General features: G+C 38.5%; 1 protein-coding gene across 8 annotated transcripts in view; it reads left to right on the top strand.

Moving 5' to 3' along the window:
• TULP3 (TUB like protein 3) overlaps positions 1–25,040 on the top strand; it is a 64,834-nt gene that overhangs the window by 23,523 nt on the left and 16,271 nt on the right. For 3 of the 8 annotated variants that reach the window (XM_086714324.1, XM_086714316.1, XM_086714317.1), the window contains 3 exons: positions 10,319–10,370; positions 19,391–19,550; positions 20,213–20,389. In XM_086714324.1, the coding sequence (XP_086570450.1) occupies positions 10,319–10,370; positions 19,391–19,550; positions 20,213–20,389 (389 nt within the window). Of the gene's footprint in view, positions 1–10,318; positions 10,371–18,953; positions 19,104–19,390; positions 19,551–20,212; positions 20,390–25,040 lie in introns of those variants that run through there. The other 5 variants (XM_086714318.1, XM_086714320.1, XM_086714319.1 and 2 more) reach the window with 5 other exon arrangements.

Raw genomic sequence — 25,040 nt, 5'->3', positions numbered from 1 at the left:
ACCCAGTTTGACGTTTGATGTTTTAAAAAATTACCTGGAAGTGGTTGCACATTTTGCACACAAATACTGGTTGACCAGCAATGTGAGTTCAAGGTGCTCTACGTCTTCACCAACGCGTGGTATGGTCTGTCTTTTAATTTTTAGCTTTTCCAGTGGTTATGTATTGATATCTCATTTTGGTTTTTTTTTTTAAGTTTATTTCTGAGAGAGAGACAGTGAGAGTGAGCAGCAGAGGAACAGAAAGAGAGAGGGAGAGAGAGAATCCCAAGCAGGCTCCATGCTGTCAGTGCGAAGCCCATTGTGGGCCTCCAGCTCATGAACCGTGAGATCACAAGATCATGACCCAAGCTGAAACCAAGAGTTGGGGACTTAACCAACTGAACCACCCAGGCGCCCCAATCTCATTGTGGTTTGAATATGCATTTTCCTAATGACTATTCATAGTGATCATCTTTCCAAATACTTATTGACCATTTATAGATCTTATTTTATGAAATGAATGTTGAAACATTTGTCCAATTTTTAATTGGGTTGTCTTCTGAGTAAACTGGTAAGACTACCTTTGATTTTAAATATAAATCCTTTGTTGGATATGTATTTTGCAAAAATTTTCTCCTCATCTGAGTCTTGTCCTTTAATTTTCATAACAATATCTTTTTGTACAACAAAAGCCACAGATGAGGAGAACATATTTTTTATTGAAGTATAATTGACATATAACATTATATTAGTTTCAGGTGTACAACATAATGATTCAATATTTGTATATATTGTGAAATGAACACCACAGTGAGTCTAGTTAATGTTCATAACTATTTATAGTTATAAAATTTGTTTTTTCATGTGATGAAAGCTTTAACGATCTCTCTTGGCAACTTTCAAATATTCAATACTTTATTATTAACTATACCCTAAATCTCCATCACTTATTTTGTAACTGGTTTATTTTATAACCTTTTGACCTCCTTCACCCATTTTGCCTAGCCCCCACCCGCTTCTGGTGACCACCAATCTGTAAGCTTGTTTCCACAGATAAGTGAGATACAATATTTGTCTTTTCTCTGATTTACTTCACTTAGCATAATGCCCTCAAGGTTCATCTATGTTGTTGCAAGTGGCAAGATTTCATTCTTTTTATGGTTGGATAATATTCCATATTACATCTTTATTCATTCATCCATTGATGGACACTTATGTTACTTCCATGTCTCGGCTGTTGTAAATAATGCTGCAGTGAACATGGGGGTGCAGATATCTTTTCAAGTTAGGGTTTTCGTTTTCTTCAGATAAATGCTAGAAATAGACTTACTGGATCATATGGAAGTTCTATTTTTAATTTTTTTGAGGAACCTCCATACTGTCTTCCATAGTGGCTGTACCAGTTTACATTCTCACTAACAGTGTACAGGTTCCCTTTTCTCCACATCCTCAACGACACTAGTTTTTTTTTTTTGATAATAGCCATTCTGACAGATGTGAGGTGATATCTCATTGTGGTTTTGATTTGCATTTCCCTGATGGTTAGTGATATTGAGCACCTTTTTATGTATCTGTTGGTCATCTGTCTGTCTTTGGAAAAGTGTCTATTCAGATCCTCTGCCTATTTTCAAATTGGATTGTTGGGGGGAGGTTGCTATTGATTTGTATGAGTTCTTTATATATTTTGGGTTTTAACGCCTTATCAGATATATGATTTGCAAATATTTTCTCCCATTTAGTAGGTTACCTGTTGATTTGGTTTATAGTTTCCTTTCTGTGCAGAAACTTTTTAGTTTGATGTACTCTTTCTAAAAGTTTCCTTTTAAAAAATATATTTTTTTTACATTTTATTTATTTTTAGAGAGAGAGACAGAGCACAAGTGGGGGAGGAGCAGAGAGAGAGGGAGACACAGAATCCGAAGCAGGCTCCAGGCTCTGAGCTGTCAGCACAGCACCCAGTGCGGGGCTCGAACTCACAAACCGTGAGATCATGACCTGAACCGAAGTCAAACGCTTAACTGACTGAGCCACCCAGGCGCCCCTAAAAGTTTCTTTTTGATGAAGTCTAATTTGTTGATTTTATTGATTTTTAGTATGTGCATTTAAGTGAAAGGCATAATAAAAATGTACAGTTTTTCTCCCAGAAGTAGGAGTCAGATCTTTTATTAAGTATGAATAATGGACTAGATTTAAGAATTAAAAAATTACATTGCTTTATGTAGTTATTTGTCTTCAGGTAAACCTTTCTTCCTTCATTTTTCCTGTAATATCATCTAATAGTTCGTTGTCACACATAGTGCATTTATTTCTGATTGAGTTGAACCAAATTTTCATAAATTGCTTTATTGTAACTTCACACAGGCAGCTAATTACTAACAATTTACAATTTTGAATTCCTCTAACTAAAATGAATAAATTGCCTTCGAAGTTGCTCCTTTATCAATCCCCATTGGCATTTATTGAATTTATGTAATAAAGCAGGGTAAGCCTTTCCTTGTTTCTTAACTAATTCCTGAGATTAAAAACGATCATTTGTGATGTTATGAAGCAATATTGCAATCAGTAAAGGAAGTACTCACTCAAGTTACTATTAGAAGAGCCGTGGACTGTTCATACCCTTCATTTTTGCAAGTCTTAGCCTGCTGTGCTCCTGGCAAGAATGGTGTTTATTCCCTCCAGCACCGCAGAAGGAGCTGTTTAGCCACCTGCATCCCTGGCCAAATTGCAGCGAAGTGCTGATTACAGCATCCTTATTATCTGGCACCGTGTGGGAGGCGGCAAGAAGCACTCCCTGACTGTATTGTAGCAATGGATTTTGTGTTAGAAAAAATTATCCTTTTTTTTTTTTTTTGTATGCATAGAGAACTTGACAGGAATGCTAAAAGTGTAATCATAGAATCTAGCATGTCATTGATACATTATTAAATGCTTCAAACTATTTGGCAACATGGTCTGTTGGGTACAGCTCTAGACTAGTAGCAATTCAGTGAATAACATTTTAAGGTGGGCTCTTGAGTGTCTCAGATATTTGATCTTGGGCAAAGTTCTTTATTGTTCATACCATCTCCATTCCTTAGAAACACTGTGCATGTAAATTAGACCCTCGACTAAGGGGCATGTGGATTTTTTTTTTTTTTTAATTATTTTGAGGGAGGAGGAGGGGCAGAGACAGAGGGAGAGAGAATCCCAAGCAAGCTCCTCACTGTCAGCATGGAGGCCAATGCGGGGCTCAATGTGGGGATCAAACTCACAAACCATGATGAGATCCTAACCTGAGCTGAAATCAAGAGTCAGACACTCAACTGGCTGAGCCACCACGTGCCCCGGGGCATGTGGATTTTTAAGTGTACACATTTAGGAAAATGTCTGGTTTTTTGTTTTTTCCCCTCAAATTTCTTATTTTGAAAAAATTTTAATATACTGAAATCAAGCAAGGAAAATAAACCGATAACCTATGACTTTCACCTAGAGTCATTACTTATTAACATTATCTCTTAGTATCTCACTTTTAAAAATCTTTTAAATGAGACTTAAAAAACAGTTGTAAAAACGTAAGAGAATTCCCTGGCTGAGCTTCCCCTAATGTTAATATCTTACATAATCATAGTAAATTATCAAAACCAGGACATTAATACTGATTCAGTACCATTAGCTAATCCATAGGTCTTCTTGGAGTTTTACCAGTTTTCCCACTAATGTCTCTTAATAATTTGGGATCCAAATCCAGGATCCTGTAGTCTACTTAGTCATCATATCTCTTTAGTGTTCTCCAACTTGCTCAGTCTTTCTTTGCCTTTCCTTTTTTTTTTTTTTTAATGTTTATTTATTTTGAGAAAGAGATGGTAAGCAAGCGAGTGGGGGTGGGGCAGAGAAAGAGGGAGAGAGAATCTCAAGCAGGATCTGCACTGACAGTGGAGCCCCGACGTGGGACTTCATCCCATGAACTGCAAGATCATGACCTGAGCTGAAATCAAGAGTCAAACACTCAACTGACTGAGCCACCCAGGTGCCCCTTTGCCTTTCCTTTTTTAAAAATCAAAGTATAGTTGACATACAGTGTTACATTAGTTTCAGGTGTTCAACATAGTGATTCAGCAAGTCTATACTTTATGCCATGCTCACCATAAGTGTACCTACCATATGTTGGCATACAAGGCTATTCTAGTATCATTGACTACATGCCCTATGCTGTACCTTTTATCTTTGTGACTTATTCATCACATAATTGGAAGCTCGTACCTCCCATTCTCCTTCATCCCTTCTGATCTTGACAGTTTCGAAGAGTACTGGCCTTTTATTTTGTAGTGTGTTTCTCAGTTTGGGCTCCTCTGTTGTTTCCTCATGATTAAATTAAGGCTGTGCACTTCTGGCGAGAGTGCCACAAAAAAATGATGCTGTACCTTTCTCAGCACATCATATCAGGAGGAGCGTGATGTTGCTGTGTCTTCTTACTGGTGATGTTAATCTTAATCATTTAGTTAACGTGCTGTCTTCCAGGTTTCTCCATTATAAAGTTACTCTTTTTCCCTTTGCAATCAGTAATTATCCTGTGGACAGATACTTTGAGACTATGCAAATATCTAGTTCCCATCATACTTACACCTACTAATTTTAGTGTCCATTTATGGTTCTTGTCTACAATGGTTATTACTGTGTTTGCCTTTGGTGACTTTCTATTTCCATCATTCCTTTTATCTCTTTTTTATTAGAAAATTTTTTAACATCTATTTATTATTGAGAGACAGAGAGAGACAGAGCATGAGCATGGGAGGGGCAGAGAGAGAAGGAGACACAGAATCCGAAGCAGGCTCCAGGCTCTGAGCTGTCAGCACAGAGCCTGACGCAGGGCTCGAACTCACAAACCAGGAGATCATGACCTGAGCTGAAGTCGGATGCTTAACCCACTGAGCCACCCAGGTGCCTCCCTTTTATCTTTTTTAATTGGATTTTTTTTTTCTGTAAGGAAGAGGTGTACCTTCTTCATTTATTTATTCATTCATTCATTGATTCATATCATTATGGACTCATGGATACTCAGAGAAATGTGGCTCCCCCCCTCCATACTACCCTGTTCCATTATTATTTCCACCTTATTCCCACGCCTACATGGCCACAATACTATTATCACATTAATATGCTAATACTCTTATTTAAAGCACAGTTCAGAGTCAAATATCCTTAGTGCACCCATAATAGTCTTTACTGTGTGTATGTTATGATTAATATTCAAAGATTATGTGTTATATTTTCTTGCCAGAAATCTCTTAAGTCTCTCCACTTTAATCTAGAAAAAATTTTTTTTGGTCTCTCTTAATAAGGATGTTTTTCTCAAGAATTCTGAGAGTTGTCTTGCAGAATTTCCCTCCATTTGGTTTGTTTCCTCTTGAATAGATTTAGGACAAACATTGTTGGCAGGAATATTGCATACGTGATATTGTTTTCTTCTCGATACATCACATCAGGAAATACCTTATGTCAGTCTATCCCATTGCTGAATCTGTTCATTTGGTTAAGGTGATATCTGCTAGATTTTCTCATTGTAAGGTTACCTTTCCCTCTTTGTAACTAATATAATCTGTGGGGAGATACTTGAGATTATGTTGAATATCTTATTTTACTCAATGGTTGTAGGATCCATCAATGTTTCTTGCAAGAGTCAATTATTAATATGGTGGTTATAAAATGGTGACATTCTACTTCCATTATTCATTCTGTATTTATTAGTTGGTTATTCTGTAAAGATCTTTGTTGTGCCATTTATTTAGAATTAGTATAGACTCATGAATTTTTTAATAATAACAGCCTTATTGAATGAAATATAATTCATATACCATACAATACAGCCATTTAAATTATACACACTTCAGTGCTTATTGGTATATTCATAGAAATGTGCAATCATCACCACAGTGAATTTTAGGATGTTTTCATCCCATGCCCTTTAGCTATCATCCCTCAACTTTGATCCCCACAAGGCCCTAAGCAATCACTTACGTACTTTCTGCCTCTATGCATTTGCCTATTCTGGACATTTCATAAAAACAGCATATAATATGTGGTCTTTTGTTGATTGGCTTCTTTCATGTAGCACAATGCTTTCAAGCTCTTCTACTTATGGCGGAATAAGTCCCATTATATAGATAAATCAGACTTGTTTACCTATTTATTAGTTGATGGACCCTTGAGATGTTTCCACTTTTGGGCCCTTGTGAATAATGCTGCTATAAAAAATTGTATGCAAACAGCCATGTAAATATACTTAACACTACTGAACTGTCCACTTAAAAATGGTTAAGGTATTACATTTTATGATACATGTTTTTACCACAATAAAAAATTTATGGAATGTCCATATTTTAGAATACTAGCCATTTAATATTATATTTCAAAAACCTATATAACATAAAAGATGCTTATGATATAATCTTGAGTTAAAATGATATAAAAATCATAAATTTTATTTCAAATATATAAAAATTACTAGAAATATTTGTAAAGATATTTTCTTGTTAGCAGGGATTATTATCTCATGATGGTAGGATTATGAAGAGACTATTTTTTTTCTTTATAAATTTTTACAAAATCTATAAGATGAATATGCTTTATTTTTACAACCAATGAAGAAAAAAACTAGAAAGAAAAAAATCATACAAAAAGAGTTTGTTACCAGCAATCTTCTTGTAACACATATATTATCTCAAAAATCCTTTCAATTAAAGAAATAATAGGGTGAATAGGTGAAGGGCATTAAGGGGCATTAAGCTTCCAGTTATAAAATAAGTCATGAGGATGAAAAGTATGGCACAGGGAATATAGTCAATAATATTGTAATCATGTTTCAAGGTGACAGATATGGTGACTACACTTATTGTGGTGAGCATTGTGTCTGTGTGTGTGTGTGTGCGTGCGTGCGTGTGTGTGTGTGTATAATGCACATATATATAATGGAGAGTAGTTCAAGAGAATGGCGTTCTGTGGGTATTATTCTATATTGCACTTCAATGTTGGATCTATGTTGTTTTTATAAGATGTATATTTAGGGTTTTCCCTGTTTATATCCAGTAAATAGGAAATTTTCCATGAGAAAAATGGGAGGAAATATAGTACGTAATTCCATTTCTTTTACACTGTAGGAATTCTTCTTGTTTTATGTTGATTTATGAACCAGGCTTGGTTAGGCCTGCCATTAAACAACTTTGTTTTAAAGGAAGGCGAGAGTATTGAAGGAAAAATGCAAATTTAGTAAGATCATGTTCCAGTTTAGACCAGAAATTCTAGTTCAGATTAATGTAAGTATATAAAATATGTTATTTCTGGTAAATTACGATTTAAAACTAGAGCTCAAAGGAAGCATAGCTCTTGATGTATAGGAGGTATCTAAATGTTATAATTATATAGCATATTTTTAGTGCTTCTTTTGTTAAGGTCAAAACAAAACCTGTTCAGCTTGCTCAGTCTTGATGAAAGGAATTACGTGGTGTCGAGATTGGCATTGAAGATACACCTGGTTTCCTCACTCTTAGCGTCTTTAACAGAAGTGTTTGAGGACTTTAGATGTGTGTGAGAATTTAGCATGAGTGAGATTTTAGCCGTGTGTGTGTGTGTGTGTGTGTGTGTGTGTGTGTAGAGGTGGGGTTGGGGGTGGGATAGGATGATTTATTTTCTATGCCAGGGGGTTTTGCAATTCTAGTTTAGTGTTGAAGCAAAGTGAGTTAGAGGAGAAGCAGGATTCATAGCAGTAGCTGTTGAAAATACCAGCACGTAACAGTGCATTTTTTTTACCATGTTACCTGTTCCTGTGTATTCATACTTTTTTCCCTATATATCCTAATATTCTTAATTTTTTGTCTTAGTTGCTTTATAGAGTTTTTAAATTTATACTAATATCCACTAAATACTAATAATATTCTAGTACTGTACTCATAAAGCTAGGATTTAAAAATATGTGAATGAATATTAAAAATATTAAGGAAAACAGGAACATGTCTAGGAGAACTGTTAGGGACCTACAAAGTCAAGGCCTGAATACATCATATCTGACATTTTTGTTTGTTTGCTTGTCCCTCCCTCTTTTGAACTGGGATAAAGGAGATGATTTATTTTAAATACCCAACAGGTTTTTAAGCATATAGTTTAGAAGGAAATTAATAGAGGGAAACTGTCAGAGAACCAGGATGTCATCTATATCTAAGGGGTTATGAAATATGCTTACAGGTTCAGGCTGTAAGCTTGGGTGGCTCAGTCGATTAAGTGTCCGGCTTCAGCTCAGGTCGTGATCTCACTGTTGGGCTCGAGCCCTGCGTCAGCGCAGAGCCTGCTTGAGATCCTCTGTCTCCTTCTGTCTCTGCCCCTTCCCTGCTCACGCATGTGCTCTCTCTCTTTCTCTCTCAAAAATAAACATTAAAAAAAATCTGCTTACAGGTTAGTAGGCAGGAGGAGTCTTGGAGATAGTACACAAATTCCAAGTTGTTATGCATTATTAAAATGCATGAAACCTTCTAAAATGTGTGAAGGTAGTGGTAAACCACTAAGGTGTGGGTAGATGCTTTGGTATTTTTACCTCAAATGCAGGAAAAGCCATGCTTCCCTTGGTAACCATGGAATTTATCTTCTCAAATAGATTCTGATAGTAAGCTCCAGAAAAAATTATAATTAAATAATAATTACTATTATTATAAATAATAATAACTGAGAACCATTTCTGCCTTGTTTCATTCTCTACTGTTACCAAGAATTCTGAGTCACAAAATAAAATCTTAAGTTAGAAAATTTTCAAAAATAGAAATGGCTTCAGAGAGAGTTTTTTTTAAAGTTCAAAAGCATTTGGTTTATCAGTTGAAAACAGTCATTGGATTCCATTTTTGTTGTTGTTTTCTTCCATCAAAGAAATCTGTCTCCTAGTGGTGTTAAGTCTTGTCTGTTCAACTGTACTTATAGTCTCCTTCCATGACTGGCATCATATTTTATTAATGGCAAACTTGCAAAGTAAGTTAAATGACTTGCCTAAATCTTTTTATGTTTATTTTTATTTTTGAGTAAGAAAGAGTGCAAGCTGGGAAGGGGTGGCGGGGCGGCGGGGGGGGGGGTTGTGGACAGAGGATCCGAAGTGGGCTCTGCTCTAATAGCAGTGAGCCTGGAGGAGCCCAATGCAGGGCTCGATGTGGGGCTTGAACTTACGAACCATGAGATCATGACCTGTGCCAAAGTCGGACACTCAACCAGCTGAGCCACCCAGGTGCCCAACTTGCCTAGATCTTAAGGAAATCAGTAGGCTGTAGTCAGATGCTATACACAGTTGTTGGGGGTGGGGAAAATTCCCCCTACTAATCTTGGTTCTTTGGGCTGGTCTAACAATTAAAATGACCCAAAATAGATTAATGGGAAGAAAAATTAATTTTGTACATAGGGAGGTCTCATAGATGTGGAACCTAAGAAATGACCAAAGCAGGCAGTTTATATACCTTTTAGAGAAAGAAACAATAAATTTGTGAAGAAATGACAAGACAAAGAACCTTAGTCTTGGCTACTAATTAGTGAAGAACTTAAGCAGAGTTTGTGTACATTGACTTCTAGGCCTTGAATTCTCTATCTCTGGTGATAAATGTTTTTTTACCTCCTGGTACAGGAAGAGTACCTTTCACATGGGAAATTGACTTCCTGCTTCTGGGGGACAGAAAGGAGGGTCAGAATGTGCTTGCATTGGCTGTTTCTCAAGTAAACTTTAATTCAGAATTATCAGTGTGCTACTTTGACGTATTTGGGGGCAGCCTGCCACAATCCCCATCTAGTCTAATTCTCTATTTCCTAGAACTAGCTCCAAAAAAGAAGAAAAATATATTGGATTTTTAGGTGGAATTTAGACTCTGGAAAGAGACCTGGATTAGAGTCTGTTTCTGCTGTTTAACCTTATGCATAGCCCTCTGTTTCTCCATGTTCAAAGTGTGAAGAATAATAGTGCCTACTTTGTAGGATTGTTTTGAGGAATAAATAAAATAATGCATGTCAGATACTTAGCACTGTGTCTGGGCTATAGTTAGTACCCAACATACGGTTTAAAAAAAAAAAATTCCTGCATGCATGTGAGTCTATGTTCTACATCTTTTTTTTTTTTTTTTTTTCTTTTTACTCTTTGGGTACTTCAGTCTCCTGAGGTTTTCCATAGAATAAGCGTGGCAAGTCCTGCTGAAGCCAGTGTCAGGTAACATCTAGAAACTTTCCCTAAGGCAGAATCATTTGGCTGAAAATAGCCCAGGGGAGTAGATACATGGAGAATACGAAATTGACATGTTTTTAACAGAATTTTCTCTTTACATGCTTTTTTTTTCTCCTTTTTAAATAGTGCCTTTGAAGATGAGACAATGAAGCTTCGACAGCTGAAACTAGATAATCAGGTGAGCAAATCAGGAGTCTCCCTCCTGTTTTGAAATAAGTGAACAGCTATACTGACCATGATGATGATGCATCTGCTGATGCAGAGTCTTGAACTCTGAAGTCTTGGCAGGGTCATGGAAAGAAGACAGGAAAGGGAAAGGTTCTGATGTTGTAACTAAGCAGTGCTGAACCAAGGCCCTGAGCTCTGGCAAGACCCAACTGCCTTCAGGAGCACAGTGATAAAACTTGCCTTGGATTTATAGTCACTGGAAATTCCTTGGCACCTTTCCTAAGAATTAGAAGAATGTTAACATTGCATTTCTGTATAGTAATTTGGTCCTGCTGCCTTTAATATGTCTCTACATTGTACTTTCATTGAACTACAAGAATGAACTACAATTTCACGGAATTTTATTCAATTTCATTGAACTACAATGTTTTTCTCATTCTCAAATACAGATCTGAGCATGCTGCTGTGCTTGCTTAAAGCCCCGATTGCTTACAGCACAGTTTTCTTCACAGCACTGGTCCCAATGTCCAGTTACACATTCATTCTTTTCTTCAGTGATTTGATTTATGTTTGTTTCCTCCACTAGGCTAAGCTCCATGAGAATAGGAGTCAAGTCTGTTTATGATGACCAGAAGTTCCCAGCATAGGGCTGGGCACATAATAATCCTTCGTTAAATATTTGAAGGAAGGAAGGAATAAATGGACACTTGTGTGTCGTTATATGCTATGATCATCATTGTTAGTCAGCTTAGAACCTATGCCCAACATATTTTGCTTTCATTTGGGCATGTTTTCTAATTTAGGACATTCTATAGCTCTAGTCTTCCCATGTAGTGTCTAGACTCTAGGTGACTAAACATACCTCTAAAGTTTTGCCTATTTATGTTAATGTTGGAATTAATAATGGGACTTCTAGTGTAATAAGTTGCTTTAAAGGTGGACTCATTAAAAACTGGGGAAGAGGTCTCTTTGGGGCATGTGGGGATGTGCAGGCCTACTCTCCATAGGGCAAGGCCCCTGTGGGTTGGAACGCCATGCTGGCCCCAGAAACGGCACTGGTGCTTGTGCTCATGTGTGGCCACCCCTGAATGGCACCTTCTGAGTCTTTTATGGTGATGGCAGAAACTGTCATCACATTCCACTGACACTCAAGTCACCAAATGTTGCGGTCTAGTCTCCTCACGTGCAGCTGGAAGGGAAATGTTGCCCAGTGGTCTTCAGAGACCCCCTGCATGCAAGCCTGTGCCACCATAGGAGACATTTGGCTTCTAGGTGGCCGTGGTGGCCTCCATCATCAGCTGTGCCATCATCCTGCTTAGGCCCTAGCCCTCTTCACATGCTGCATCGTGAAGTATGCAGAGAGGAGCAGCCACGGTTCTTGGACAGGGTGGCCCGGCTGTGGCTCCACCCATCTAGTTCTGTCACCTTCAAGGTCTAAATAGCAACAGAGGCCTGTCTGGAGCCACCTGGCTAGGCACAGGACAACCACAGCTTCTCCACCCCTGGCAAGGGCCCCAGAGGGCTGGCTGGCAGGGACAAGTACCACTGGGCCTAGTGCTCTGGGCCCCAGCTGTCCTGGGCTCTCCCTGCACCCAGGTGAACACACGACAGAGCTTGCCTGTCCCTGGGCCATTGTGGGAGTGCTTGTGCAGCCTGATATTCAGAGCCCACCCTCCACGTGCGGAGGGCCAAGTGAACCCCAACAGCCTGGCACCTGTATCTTGGCATGTGTCGGTGAAATCCACTTTGGGGCTTAGGGATCCCCAGGGCACGTGGGCTTGGAAGGCTGGGGACCCCAACATGAGTGACCTGTCCTGGGGGAGCCTGGCTGTAGCACTTTTTATAAGTAGGCTTCCTTGAAACCACTGCTGAGGTTAATATACCAGCTGTATCCTCCCTCCAACCTGCTTCCTTTAAAGAGACACAGGGACATCTTAAGCAAGTCTAGTTTTGCACAGCCAAGCAGGAAAATGGCAAAAAAAACTTCTCAGCAATTATAGGTGGTTGTCTCAGCATTTTCCTTTGCGAGGCAGGCTGCCTCTAAACAGAGACCCATCTAGTGTTGTGCACACATCTGTAAAGTTGCCGGGTAAAGGGTGTGAAATAAACAATCCTTTCAAATACTGGGAAAACACAAACTAAAACTAGGAAGGAAACTAATCTAACTGGGATCATGGGGAAAATTCTGATTATATATATATATATTTCTACTTATACTTACCTCCCCACCACACACAAAAGAGATTGAAATACTTGAGATGGGCCCTTTATTTTCTATATTCCATTGCGTAGCAAACTCTATTTAGGGAGATGTGCCCATAAAATTGTAGATCTTTGTTTGATTTATTTTTATAAGGCTAACTGGTACATACTGTGCTAGCATCTAAAATCTATGGTCATCTATGAAATAACATAGTAGATGTAAGTTTTTGAATTTTGAAGTTTTTGAATTTTGTATAGAGATATATTTTCTTTTATTTTAAAAATATGGATTCCGGTAATACAGAAAAGATATTTCATGAACAGTCTCTCCCTCTCTATATGGCTTAGTTCTTTACCAGAGGCTGTCACTAACTTCTAATGTATCTTTCCAGAGGTGGTCAATGAATATCAAGACATAAAATTTTGTAGGAGTATTTTAAAATTCAAAAAATGTCCAGGCCTGATGTACAAATGGTGTTAAATAGTGTGCGAGAATACTGTAAGGGGCCTGAAATGCTGCCTTGGACATAAGAAGGAGGTTGCTCAGCAGGGGGCAAGGGAATTTCCACAAATGCAAACTGAGTGTTCAAATGGCCTGTAACAAAGGCAGCACTACAGAATGAGTAAAACATAGGGCTGGGAATCAGAAGCCTTTGGTTCTAGTTTTTAGTCTGCCATTAATTAGCTATGTGATCTTAGAGAAGATTCTTTTTAATACTTTTTTAGTGTTTATTTTTGAGAGAGAGAAAGAGAGAGACAGAGCATGAGCAGGCGAGGGACAGAAAGAGGGAGACACAGAATCTGAAGCAGGCTCCAGGCTCTGAGCCGTCAGTACAGAGCTTGACACGGGGCTCAAACTCACGAACTGTGAGATCATGACCTGAGCTGAAGTCGGACCCTTAACTGACTGAGCCACCCAGGTGCTCCTGATTTTAGGTAAGATTCTTAAACTCTGGGGCCCACTATTTTATCTGTAGAGTGGGGTCAGACTGGATAACAGAATGTTAGATAGGATCTTAGACTAAGTTAGAGCTGAGATGGAAGTACATTGAGGAAGGCTAGGTTGCTGCTCGCTCTGGGCCTCGCAGGCTGGTAGGATCTTGATGGCTCACAGTCCAGGGCCTGCCAACCTACCTGAGGTGTACCATGTGCTCCCATCCATGACAGTGGCTTACTGTGGCAGTGATTACCAGTGGAGGTGGGAGAGCCTAGGGAACCTTATTCTCCCCACACCTGCCTGAAGTATACAGTAGATTAACCTCTTAGGAGTCCTGCTTTGGGAATGTTCCCATGGTTGAGTCATTGGTCATGAATTTTGTAGGATGAGAGATAGTTTGATAAGAGCAGCCAGAGGTCATAAGTCTCATGAGAATTGGTTCATACTAACCAATTTCATAAGTGATGAACCTAAGCCAGGGGATTAATTTATTAATTTCTAATGAACTATATACCAGAATCAGCTGGTCATCACATTCCTATCTGCGGGAGGTTTGCAATTATTAAAGTGGCCTGGTAAGTTTGAAATCAGAGCAAGTGGAGTCTGTAAAATGATATCTACAGTAAACATCATTGTGTGAAGGTATAATTAATTCATCTCTACTAAAGGGATACACCTGCCAACAGAATGAGATATGTGAGTATCTGGCCAGGCCACTTGCTGCCTTGTATAGTACGAGAGATACAAGGTAACTCTTGCTCTAAGTTTTATCCTACCTTATTTCCACACTGACCATTTTCCTTCTCTTAACTCATTCTTTCATCATCCATGTTTCAGCAGTACTGAGCAGGTTTGCTTCTTTCATATCTGTCTTTTTTCCCTGATAGTATAATCTTAGTATTTAATGTTTGAAAATCCTAGATTCACAGATAATTTACACATGGCTGTTTTTGTCCTATATAGGTTTTTGAACAGCTTTATTGAGGTCTAATTCACACACGGTAAATATACACCCAGTTAAAGTGTACACATGAAGGTTGCCTGGGTGGCTCAGTTGATCATCTGGCTCTTGATCTTGGCTCAGGTCATGAGCTCACGGTTTGTGGGTTCAAGCCCCGTGTCGAGCTCTGTGCTGGTGGTATGGAGCTGCTTGGGTTCTCTTTCTCTCCTGCTCTCTCTGCCCTTCCCCCACTCACACACACCCTCTCTCTCTCAAAATAAATAAACTTTGAGAAAAAAGTGTACAAATGATTTTTAGACCTCATATAAAATGGAATCATATAATATGTAGTCATTTGTGTCTGGCCGCTTTACTTAGGAAAATGTTCATCCATGTTATCACATGTATCACTGCTGCAGTCCTTTTTATTGTTGAATAACATTCCTAGTTGTGGATACTCCACATTTCATTTATCTATTCATCAGATGATGGACATTTGCATTATTTTCACTCTTGGGCTATTACAAATAATGCTGCTCTGAACCTGTGTCTAAGTTTCTGTACAGACATACTTTCATCTCTCTTGTCTGATATACCTCAGGTAATAGGAGTGAGAGAATTCCTGGGTCATATGGTAACTCTGTTTAACATGTTAAGGAACTGCCAGACTGTCTTCAAAAGTCACTGAACCATTTTACACATTCCCACCAGCAATGTCTGGGGCCTCCAGCATCTCCACATCCTTGTCTCCTTGTCAGCACTTATTATTTTCTGTCTTTGATTACAGCCATTTGAGTTGCATTTCCCTAATGACTAATGATGTTGAGCATTAAAATGTACTTAGTGGCTCTTTGTATGTCCTCTTTGGAGACATGGAGAAATGGAGAAAACCCATTTTTAAATTGGGTTATTGTCTTTTTGTTGTTAAATTATAAGAGTTCTTTATATAGTCTAGATCCAAGTTCTTTATCAGAAGTATCATTTGTGAATACTTTCTGCAGTTTTTACTTTCTTAATGGTATTGGTTTCAGCATAAAGTTTTCATTTATTTTTTCTCCTGTCTCTTGCACTTTTGGTGTCATATCTAAGAAACCATTGCTTACCCAAGATTACCAAGATTTGCTCCTATGTTTTCTTCTAAGAGTCTTACACTTCCTATGATTTGCTTTGAGATAATTTTTATATATGGTGTAAGATGAGAGTCCAACTTTATTCTTTTGCATGTGGATATCCAGTTGTCCCAGTACCATTTATTGAAAAGGTATTCTTTCTCATTGAGTATATTTTGTTTTTATTTTTACTTGTTTCTCTAGGGTACTCACTTTTTTTTTCAGGGTATGTGAACTCCTTAGCTGGCTACAGATTGTAAAGATTTTTAGATTCTTCCAGGGATGTTACTCAGCCACAGATGCACATTAGGTGGAGAACATTTATGCCATCTGGTGGACAAGGGGTTGAAGTACAACATAGTCCCTTTTGGTCAGGTTGCTCATCTGTTTGTTCCTATCATTATAACAGAGGTGGTCATTCGCACACTGAATTGATATTTTAAGAAGTGTGATTTAGGGATTCCTGGGTGGCTCAGTTGGTTGAGCACCTGACTCTTGATTTTGGCTCAGGTCATGATCCCAGGGTCGTGGGATTTAGTTCTGCATTGGGCTCTGTGCTGAGCATGGAGCCTTCTTAGGATTCTTTCACTCTCCCCCTTAGCCCTACTCTCTCTCTCTCTCTCTCTCTCTCTCTCTCTCTCTCTTTAAAATAAAAAAAAGAAAGAAGTGTGATTTAAAAATTTTAGTCTCTTCTTCTTTTGATCTCACTTTGTGTGCTAGGGAGATTAGTTATGTTTAGCCAAACTGTTAGATTGCAGGCAACCATTCTGATATTGCTGGTTGCCCCTTGTGGTCAGCCGGTCTGTTCCAGAAGTGTCATACTGTAACCAGCCCATCACTTCTAGGGAGTCTTTCTGGAAAATTGAGCATCAGTGAAGTCAGACTCTTACTAATTTGAGGCTTGCCTGAGCTTTATTATTTTATTGCATGAAGCCATTTGATGGAATCCCCCCTCCATCTAATCTCCTTTATTTCCTCATTTATTTTGGAATTACCATCCAATATTTTGCTCCCAGGGAGTGATAATAGGACATACCACTGCATTCTGGAAAAGATGGATTCTTTGAGTTATTCTTCAGTTTCCAAGGGAATTGGGAAATTTAAAGGTTTGGCTTATGTGACACTGAAGGTCCTGAAAGCAACGTATTTTAATTGCATATAGGGTAACAATCAGTCACCTGTGGCTCTCTTCCTGACTACCCATCCTTCTTTTAATATTGTAAAGAATCCTTTGTTCATGCAGCCTCATTTACAGCTTTTTAGGGAAGGTAAAACAAATGAAATATGAGTTGACATTGTTGCATTGAAGCTCAATTAACACCTATCTTCCTCCTCCAAACTGTGTGAGGATGATAAGAATGCTAAATCAGGAGACACTTTTCACCAAAATAGCAATTTGCCCGCCAATATTTTATGATTTTTTTCTCGTTTAAAAATTTGGACAAGTGCTCACTTCGGCAGCACATATACTAAAAATTTGGACAATAGTAGGTTATATTCAGTGCTATAATGTAGTAGTGGTGGCTACTACAATCTACAGTTGGTGTATTTCCCTCAAGTTGCTGATCTAAATAAGTGTGACTTGTGTTGAAGTTGATAGAGAAAGGCTTCACCAGATACACTGGTAGGATCACTGTGGCCAGGAGTCTGGTCTGCCCTTTACAGGTCTAAAAACTGGGTTTTGTCAGTGAACCTAATATAACCAGGTCCTTTGGCACAAACTCACACTGTTCAAACTCGCGACAGTCAGGTATGAAACCAGACACCAATTTATTAATATACAATGGGAACTCCAGCTCTTCCCGTGTATATTCATCTCTGCTGCTCATGCTTCCCTGCTCTGGGAACATGATACCTAAGAAATTAATTGAAAATTAGAATGCTGGTTGGTAAGAAGGGAATTTGAGGAAATGAAATTAGTAGTCCCAAGGGACATTTCATCAAGGCCATGAAGAAGCCCTTATATGGTTTCCTGTCCACAAACAGACTAAGGTCTCCCAGGAAATTGGATACTCTTCTCTACCAGATTCAACATTTCTCTGTCTTGGGACAGGTCGGATAACCTCTTTCAAATTCTTGGTCTTTGGCTGCTCTTTTCTGGACCACCAGCAGAATACCCCTTTCCTGTAGAGCATTTTTTCTTTACATATGTTAACAGAATGGATTGGTTGTGGCTTGCATCTTTGCTTCATCAATTGTTGCCAGTTATGAGACTATATGAGACTAGATAACTGTGGCCACATAGATGCAGCAGTTTCTCATGTCTGTTATGTTTCATGTCCCATTTCTTCAGCCGGCTTACTTCTGATCCACTACGTAAGACTTCTTAGTTGCTAGAAGCAGCTCATTAGGGCCTCTTATGTATTTAGTGTTCCTTTTACATTAAGGTCCATCTATTCATATGAATTCATGAGTCTCAAAATAATCTGAGAAACTTCAGTTATTCCTTCCCAGCCTGCTCTAACCTTTATTCATTCTTGATGGAATAGTCCATTTTGGCACATTATCTTCGCTCCCTAGTCTTTTTTCTTATTCACGGGGTTGGGTAAAGAGTAGTTCTGTTTCTTCTGTGTCCTCTGAATTTATCTACAAGCTTTCATCAGCCCAGTTGAGGGAAAACATACATCCTTTTCTACTGATTGTCTCACCCCGTGGAGTAACTCTTTTTCTCGTGGCACTTTTTAAAAGCAGTATCAGTGAAAAAAAGTAAATAGACAGCTTTCTGCCTAAGAAACAATAAAGTAGGTTATAATATCTTTGCTTTAAAATCATGGTTTAGTTTTTTTAGCTTGGGGCTTAGCACTTTCCTATTCTGAGATATCCCAGATCCATAATAATTTCCAGGTATTATAATCTCTTATTTGTCAAAGCTTAAAAATAATATATGTGCTAGTATCTTCCTTTTCATCATGTTGGGTTTTTTTCTCAGAGTTTCTCGTACTTTTTTCCTGACTTTCCTTGCTACCATATTCTCTATCACTTTTATCCATAAAATTGATTGCTTTCTATTTAGAATGTCCCGACTGAAAGTTTTCTTCCCCCTCTTTATCCTTGGTTCTGATTTGTTTTATTTCTAATTATGTAAAAATGAGCAAGAAAGGAAAAGCCACTGCTCCGTAGTTGATTAAAATATGGAAATAATTTGAAGTTTAGAGGATACGAAGTTTTATGTTTTTTCAATTATAAAAGTTAGAAAATTTAGAAAATACAAAAACTAGAAAAAGGAAAAAAAATCCATAATCTACCACCCAAAGAAATCACCATTACTATGTTTCTTTATCTTTTCTCCTATGCACGTTTATGTATTTTAAACTTGTGATCGTGCTTTGATAATAATATGATAATTACTATAAATATTTTATATTTATTTTTGAGAAACAGAGTGAGACAAAGCATGAGCGGGGGAGGGGCAGAGAGAGAAGGAGACACAGAATCTGAAGTAGGCTCCGGGCTCTGAGCAAGTGGTCAGCACAGAGCCTGATGCGGAGCTCGAACCCACAAACTGTGAGATCATGACCTGAGCCGAAGTCGGATGCTCAACCAACTGTCACCCAGGTGCCCCATAATTACTATAAATATTTTAAATAGACTTGGATCACCGCCTCAGCTTGGCTAGAAATGCATTTGTATCATTTTAAATAGATCTTTAAAGGTGTTTGGTAAATATATAGTAAACAAAATGAGTGACTTATTGTCCTTCTCTGTGCCTCAGTGTTGCCATGTCTCAAGCAGGAGAAATTAATTCACAAGAGGTTTGTGAGGATTAGTGAAAACTGTAACTGTTTGAAGCAGCTAGGTCCTGTCATAACTCTTCTGGCTATAATATCACAATTTTTTCCTAGAGAGCACTGCTGGAGAAGAAGCAGAGAAAAAAGCGCCTTGAGCCACTCATGGTACAGCCAAATCCAGAAGCAAGGCTACGTCGATCAAAGCCAAGAGGTAGCGAGGAGCAAACTCCTTTGGTGGAACCTCATACCCCACAGAATGATGTCATCCTACATGGTGTGTGTTTAGGCAGCACCTCTTCCCACTAGGGTATAGTTTTCACAAACCTAGGAGAAGGCAGGAGGATTTTCAGATGGACCAGAGGGACAATTATTAGCATCGTTACTAGGTACCTTCATAAATCTTTTAATTACATTCTGAATCTTTGAGTTAAAATAAAAGCCATAGATTAATCAGTGGAAGATACGTTGAAGTTCGTGTCCACCCTAGAACTGTTGCTTTCATTGCCAAATGAATTAGTCCAGAATGGCCTATTTGAGGAAGGGATTGTCTTGATTGTTGCATCATGACAGAGTTAACCATGAAGCCAGGAGTAGTAGAGACCATCCATTCTTCCAATAGATAGGACTCAACGGACCATGTGAGATGGTGAGCTATTGACTTGGACAGGATCTGAACTTTGGAGGACCTACTTTGTTTTCATGGTCTCGTTCTTTAGTTTCTAAAGCATACAACCAAGTACATTTTATTTAGTGACAGTCACAATGTTAATAACTTAAACACCAGTCCTGAGTTACTTTATTAACAAATATCTGTGTGAATGTTAAGGAAGGAGAAGCGAAATGGTTTGATGGTTCTTAATTCGATCACATACACCAAAACCACCAGCTGAATAATGGATAATATTTTCCTCTTTTTTCCTTTCTTTTGGACCATAGGCATTGATGGTCCAGCTGCCTTTTTGAAGCCAGATGCTCAAGATTTGGAAACCAAACTTCATGTTCTTTCAGTAGGCTCTTCTGCTACAGAAGAGGATACCGAAGGAAGTGTTGATGGGGAAAGCACTATGGATACTGTGCCTAAGCCAGATCTCCAGGAGATTCTCCAAAAACATGGTGAGGATTGGTAATGATTGTAAGGCAGTCAATCACCTTAGCCACGTATAACTTTTCCTTTCCTTTTTTTCATTGTTGGTTAACAATCTACATGATTCAAAACTGCTTGGGGGGCGAATGGGTGGCTCAGTTGGTTAAGTGTCTGACTCTTGATTTCAGCTCAGGTCATGATCCCAGGGCCATGGGATCAAGCCCCACGTTGGGCTCTGTGCTGATGGTCATCAGCCTGCTTGGGATCCTTTCTGCCCCTCCCCTGCTTATGCTCGCTCACTCTCTCTCTCAAAATAAATAAATAAACATTTTTTTAAAAAACAAAAAACAAAATTGCTTGGAATGTGGCTTCTGGCTTTACAGAGGTAATATCTGAGAACTGACCATTGTCAACCATAGTATTTATCCTGTTGCTTGAGAAAAATAAAATAATTAAATATATATTAGAAGCATTAGCTACTATATGTGACTATTTCTTTTTGATATTTTATTTTTAAGATTTTATTTATTTTTAAAGTAGCAACAAAAATTTATTAAAAAAATTTTTTTTTCATATATAATTTATTGTCAAATTGGTTTCCATGCAACACCCAGTGTTGGTTTCCATACAACACCCAACAGGTGCCCTCCTCAATGCCCATCACCCACTTTCCCCTCTCCCCCACCCCTCATTAACCCTCAGTTTGTTCTCAGTATTTAAGAGTCTCTTATGGATTGCCTCCTTCCCTCTCTGTAACTATTTTTTCTCCCCTCCCCTCTCCCCTCCCCCATGGTCTTCTGTTAAATTTCTCAGGATCCACATAAGAGTGAAAACATATGTTAAATCTTTCTCTGCCTGACTTATTTCACTTAGCATAATACTCTCCAGTTCCATCCACATTGCTACAAATGGCCAGATTTCATTCTTTCTCATTGCCAAGTAGTATTCCATTATATATATAAACCACATCTTCTTTATTCATTCATCAGTTGATGGACATTTAGGCTCTTTCCATAATTTGGCTATTGTTGAAAGTGCTGCTATAAACATTGGAGTACAAGTGCCCCTATGCATCAGCACTCTTGTATCCCTTGGGTAAATTCCTAGCAGTGCTATTGCCGGGTCATAGGGTAGATCTATTTTTAATTTTTTGAGGAACCTCCACATTGTTTTCCAGAATGGCTGCACCAGTTTCTATTCCCACCAACAGTACAAGAGGGTTCCCATTTCTCCACATCCTCTTCAGCATCTATGGTCTCCTGATTTGTTCATTTTAACCACTCTGACGGGTGTGAGGTGGTATCTCATTATGGTTTTGATTTGTATTTCCCTGATGAGTAGTGACGTTGATCATCTTTTCATGAGCCCGTTGGCCATCTGGATGTCTTCTTTAGAAAAGTGTCTATTCATGTCTTCTGCCCATTTCTTCACTGGATTGTTTTTTGGGTGTGGAGTTTGGTGAGTTCTTTATAGATTTTGGATAATAACCCTTTATCTGTTATGTCATTTGCAAATATCTTTTCCCATTCCATCAGTTTCCTTTTATTTTTTTGATTGTTTCCTTTGCAGTGCAGAAGCTTTTTGTCTTGATGAGATCCCAATAGTTCATTTTTGCTTTTAATTCCCTTGCCTTTGGAGATGTGTCGAGTAAGAAATTGATGTGGCTGAGGTCACAGAGGTTTTTTCCTGCTTTCTTCTCTAGGGTTTTGATGGTTTCCTGTCTCACATTCAGGTCCTTCATCCACTTTGAGTTTATTTTTGTGTATGGTGTAAGAAAATGGTCTAGTTTCACTCTTCTGCATGTTGCTGTCAAGTTCTCCCAGCACCATTTGTTAAAGAGGCTGTCTTTTTTCCACTGGATATTCTTTCCTGCTTTGTCAAACATTAGTTGGCCATACATTTGTGGGTCCAATTCTGGAGTCTCTATTCTATTCCATTGGTCTATGTGTCTGTCTTTGTGTCAAAACCATACTGTCTTGATGATTACAGCTTTGTAGTAGAGGCTAAAGGCTGGGATTGTGATGCCTCCTGCTTTCATTTTCTTTTTCAATATTACTTTGGCTATTTGGGGTCTTTTGTGGTTCCATACAAATTTTAGGATTGCTTGTTCTAGCTTTGAGAAGAATGCCAATGCAATTTTGATTGGGATTGCATTGAATGTGTAGATTGCTTTGGGTAGTATTGACATTTTAACAATATTTATTCTTCCAATCCATGAGTATGGAATATTTTTCCATTTCTTTGTATCTTTTTCAATTTCCTTCATAAGCTTTCTATAGTTTTCAGCATACAGATCTTTTACATCTTTGGTTAGGTTTATTCCTAGATATTTTATGATTTCTGGTGCAGTTGTGAATGGGATCAGTTTCTTTATTTGTCTTTCTGTTGCTTCATTATCAGTGTGTAAAAATGCAACTGATATCTGTACATTAATTTTGTATCCTGCGACTTTGCTGAATTCATGCATTAGTTCTAGCAGACTTTTGGTGGAGTCTATCGGGTTTTCCATGCATAGTATCATGTCATCTGCAAAAAGTGAAAGCTTGACTTCATCTTTGCCAATTTTGATGCCTTTGATTTCATTTTGTTGTCTGATTGCTGATGCTAGAACTTCCAACACTATGTTAAACAACAGCGGTGAGAGTGGACATCCCTGTCGTGTTCCTGATCTCAGGGGGAAAGCTCTCAGTTTTTCCCCATTGAGGATGATATTAGCTGTGGGCTTTTCATAAATGGCTTTTATGATGTTTAAGTATGTTCCTTCTATCCCGACTTTCTTGAGGGTCTTTATTAAGAAAGGATGCTGTATTTTGTTAAATGCTTTTTCTGTATCAATTGACAGGATCATATGGTTCTTTTGTTTTATTCATGTGATGTATCACATTGATTGATTTGCGAATGTTGAACCAGCCCTGCAGCCCAGGAATGAATCCCATTTGATCATGGTGAATAATTCTTATATGTGTTGAATTCAATTTGCTAGTATCTTGTTGAGAATTTTTGCATTCATATTCATCAGGGAGATTGGCCTGTAGTTCTCTTTTTTTGCTGGGTCTCTAGTTTGGGAATCAAAGTAATGCTGGCTTCATAGAATGAGTCTGGAAGTTTTCATTCCCCTTCTATTTTTTGGAACAGCTTGAGAAGGATAGGTATTATCTTTGCTTTAAATGTCTGGTAGAATTCCCCAGGGAAGCCATCTGGTCCTGGACTCTTATTTGTTGGGAGATTTTTGATAACTGATTCGATTTCTTCACTAGTTATGGGTCTGTTCAAATTTTCTATTTATTCCTGTTTGAGTTTTGGAAGTGTGGAATTTTTTTTCATTTATTTATTTTTGAGAGACAGAGTGTGAGCGGGGGAGGGGCAGAGAGAGAAGGAGACACAGAATCTGAAGCAGGCTTCAGGCTCTGAGCTGTCAGCACAGAGCCCTATACAGGGCTTGAACTCACAAACCATAGGATCATGACCTGAGCTGAAGTCGGACACTTAACCAACTGAGCCACCCAGGTGCCCCTTTAAAATTTTTTTTTAATATTTATTTTTGAAAGAGAGAGACAGAATATGAGTGGGAGAGGGGCAAAGACACACACACACACACACACACACACACACACACACACAGAATCCAAAGCAGGATCAAGGCTCTGAGCTGTCAACACAGAGCCGGATGCAGGACTTGAGCCCACGAACTGCAAGATCATGACCTGAGCTGAAGCTGGACACTTAGCCAGCTGAGCCACCCAGGCTCCCTTTAAGATATTATTTTTAAGTAATCTCTACACCCAGTGTTGGGCTCGAACTCACAACCCCGAGATCAAGAATTGCATGCTCTACTGACTGAGCCAGCCAGGCAACATGACGTTTTATTTGTAGTTCCCACTCCCTTCTTTTGACAAAGTTGCCACTCAGCACCCCTACTTGGCCTCCATTTCAGTTTATATTGATCTAGTGATAAGGGGAAAAACAAGTAACAGCTGAGCAGAAATACAAATTGTATCAAAATATCCTTAAGCTAATACTTTACTAGAGCTAATACTTTTACTAGAGGCTACTTTCTGCTAGTTGGAGTTATCATTTCCATGGATATTCCCATACATTTTGGAGATCTCTTGTAGTTTATTTTCCTTCTTAGAAAAATAATTTTATAGTGGAAGGAATTAAGTGTCCTTTTTTTCTGCTAAGAAGACTGAAATCGGTATGAATACATGTTTATCAGGTCCCTACTTTGTAATAGATGGACATCGTAGGTCCTGGGATGTGTGAAGCAGGAGATTCTATCACACAGTAGTAGAACAGATGTACACGCAAACAAATTCACATACTCATCTAAGAAACATGTATTGAGTATATACTATATATTAGGCATTGTTCTAGACACTTGGGCTACAATAGTAAACAAGGTTCCTGTCCTCCTGAAGTGTGTATTCTAATTGAGGCATCATGTACATAAATAGCCAACGGAGCATTGAGAGGGGTACCTAACCCAGAGCTGAAGGTTTGGAAAGCTTCCCAGAGAAAATGATGTCCAAGCTAGAGCATGATGCAGGAAGAGGTACTGGCCAGTTCAGAATGGCTAGAGCAGAGTATGAGGGGATAAGATGTGGGCAGAGGGATTAGAGAGGTGAGCCTGGAGGACGGGTAAGTGGGCTCTGATCATATAGACCAGACTTATGTTCATAT

This window comes from Puma concolor, chromosome B4, assembly GCF_028749965.1.
Source record: "Puma concolor isolate L17-30 chromosome B4, mPumCon1.1.hap2, whole genome shotgun sequence".
Classification (NCBI taxonomy): domain Eukaryota; kingdom Metazoa; phylum Chordata; class Mammalia; order Carnivora; family Felidae; genus Puma; species Puma concolor.
Note: the sequence above shows the minus strand (reverse complement) of the source record. Positions and strands in the feature narration are given on the sequence as shown.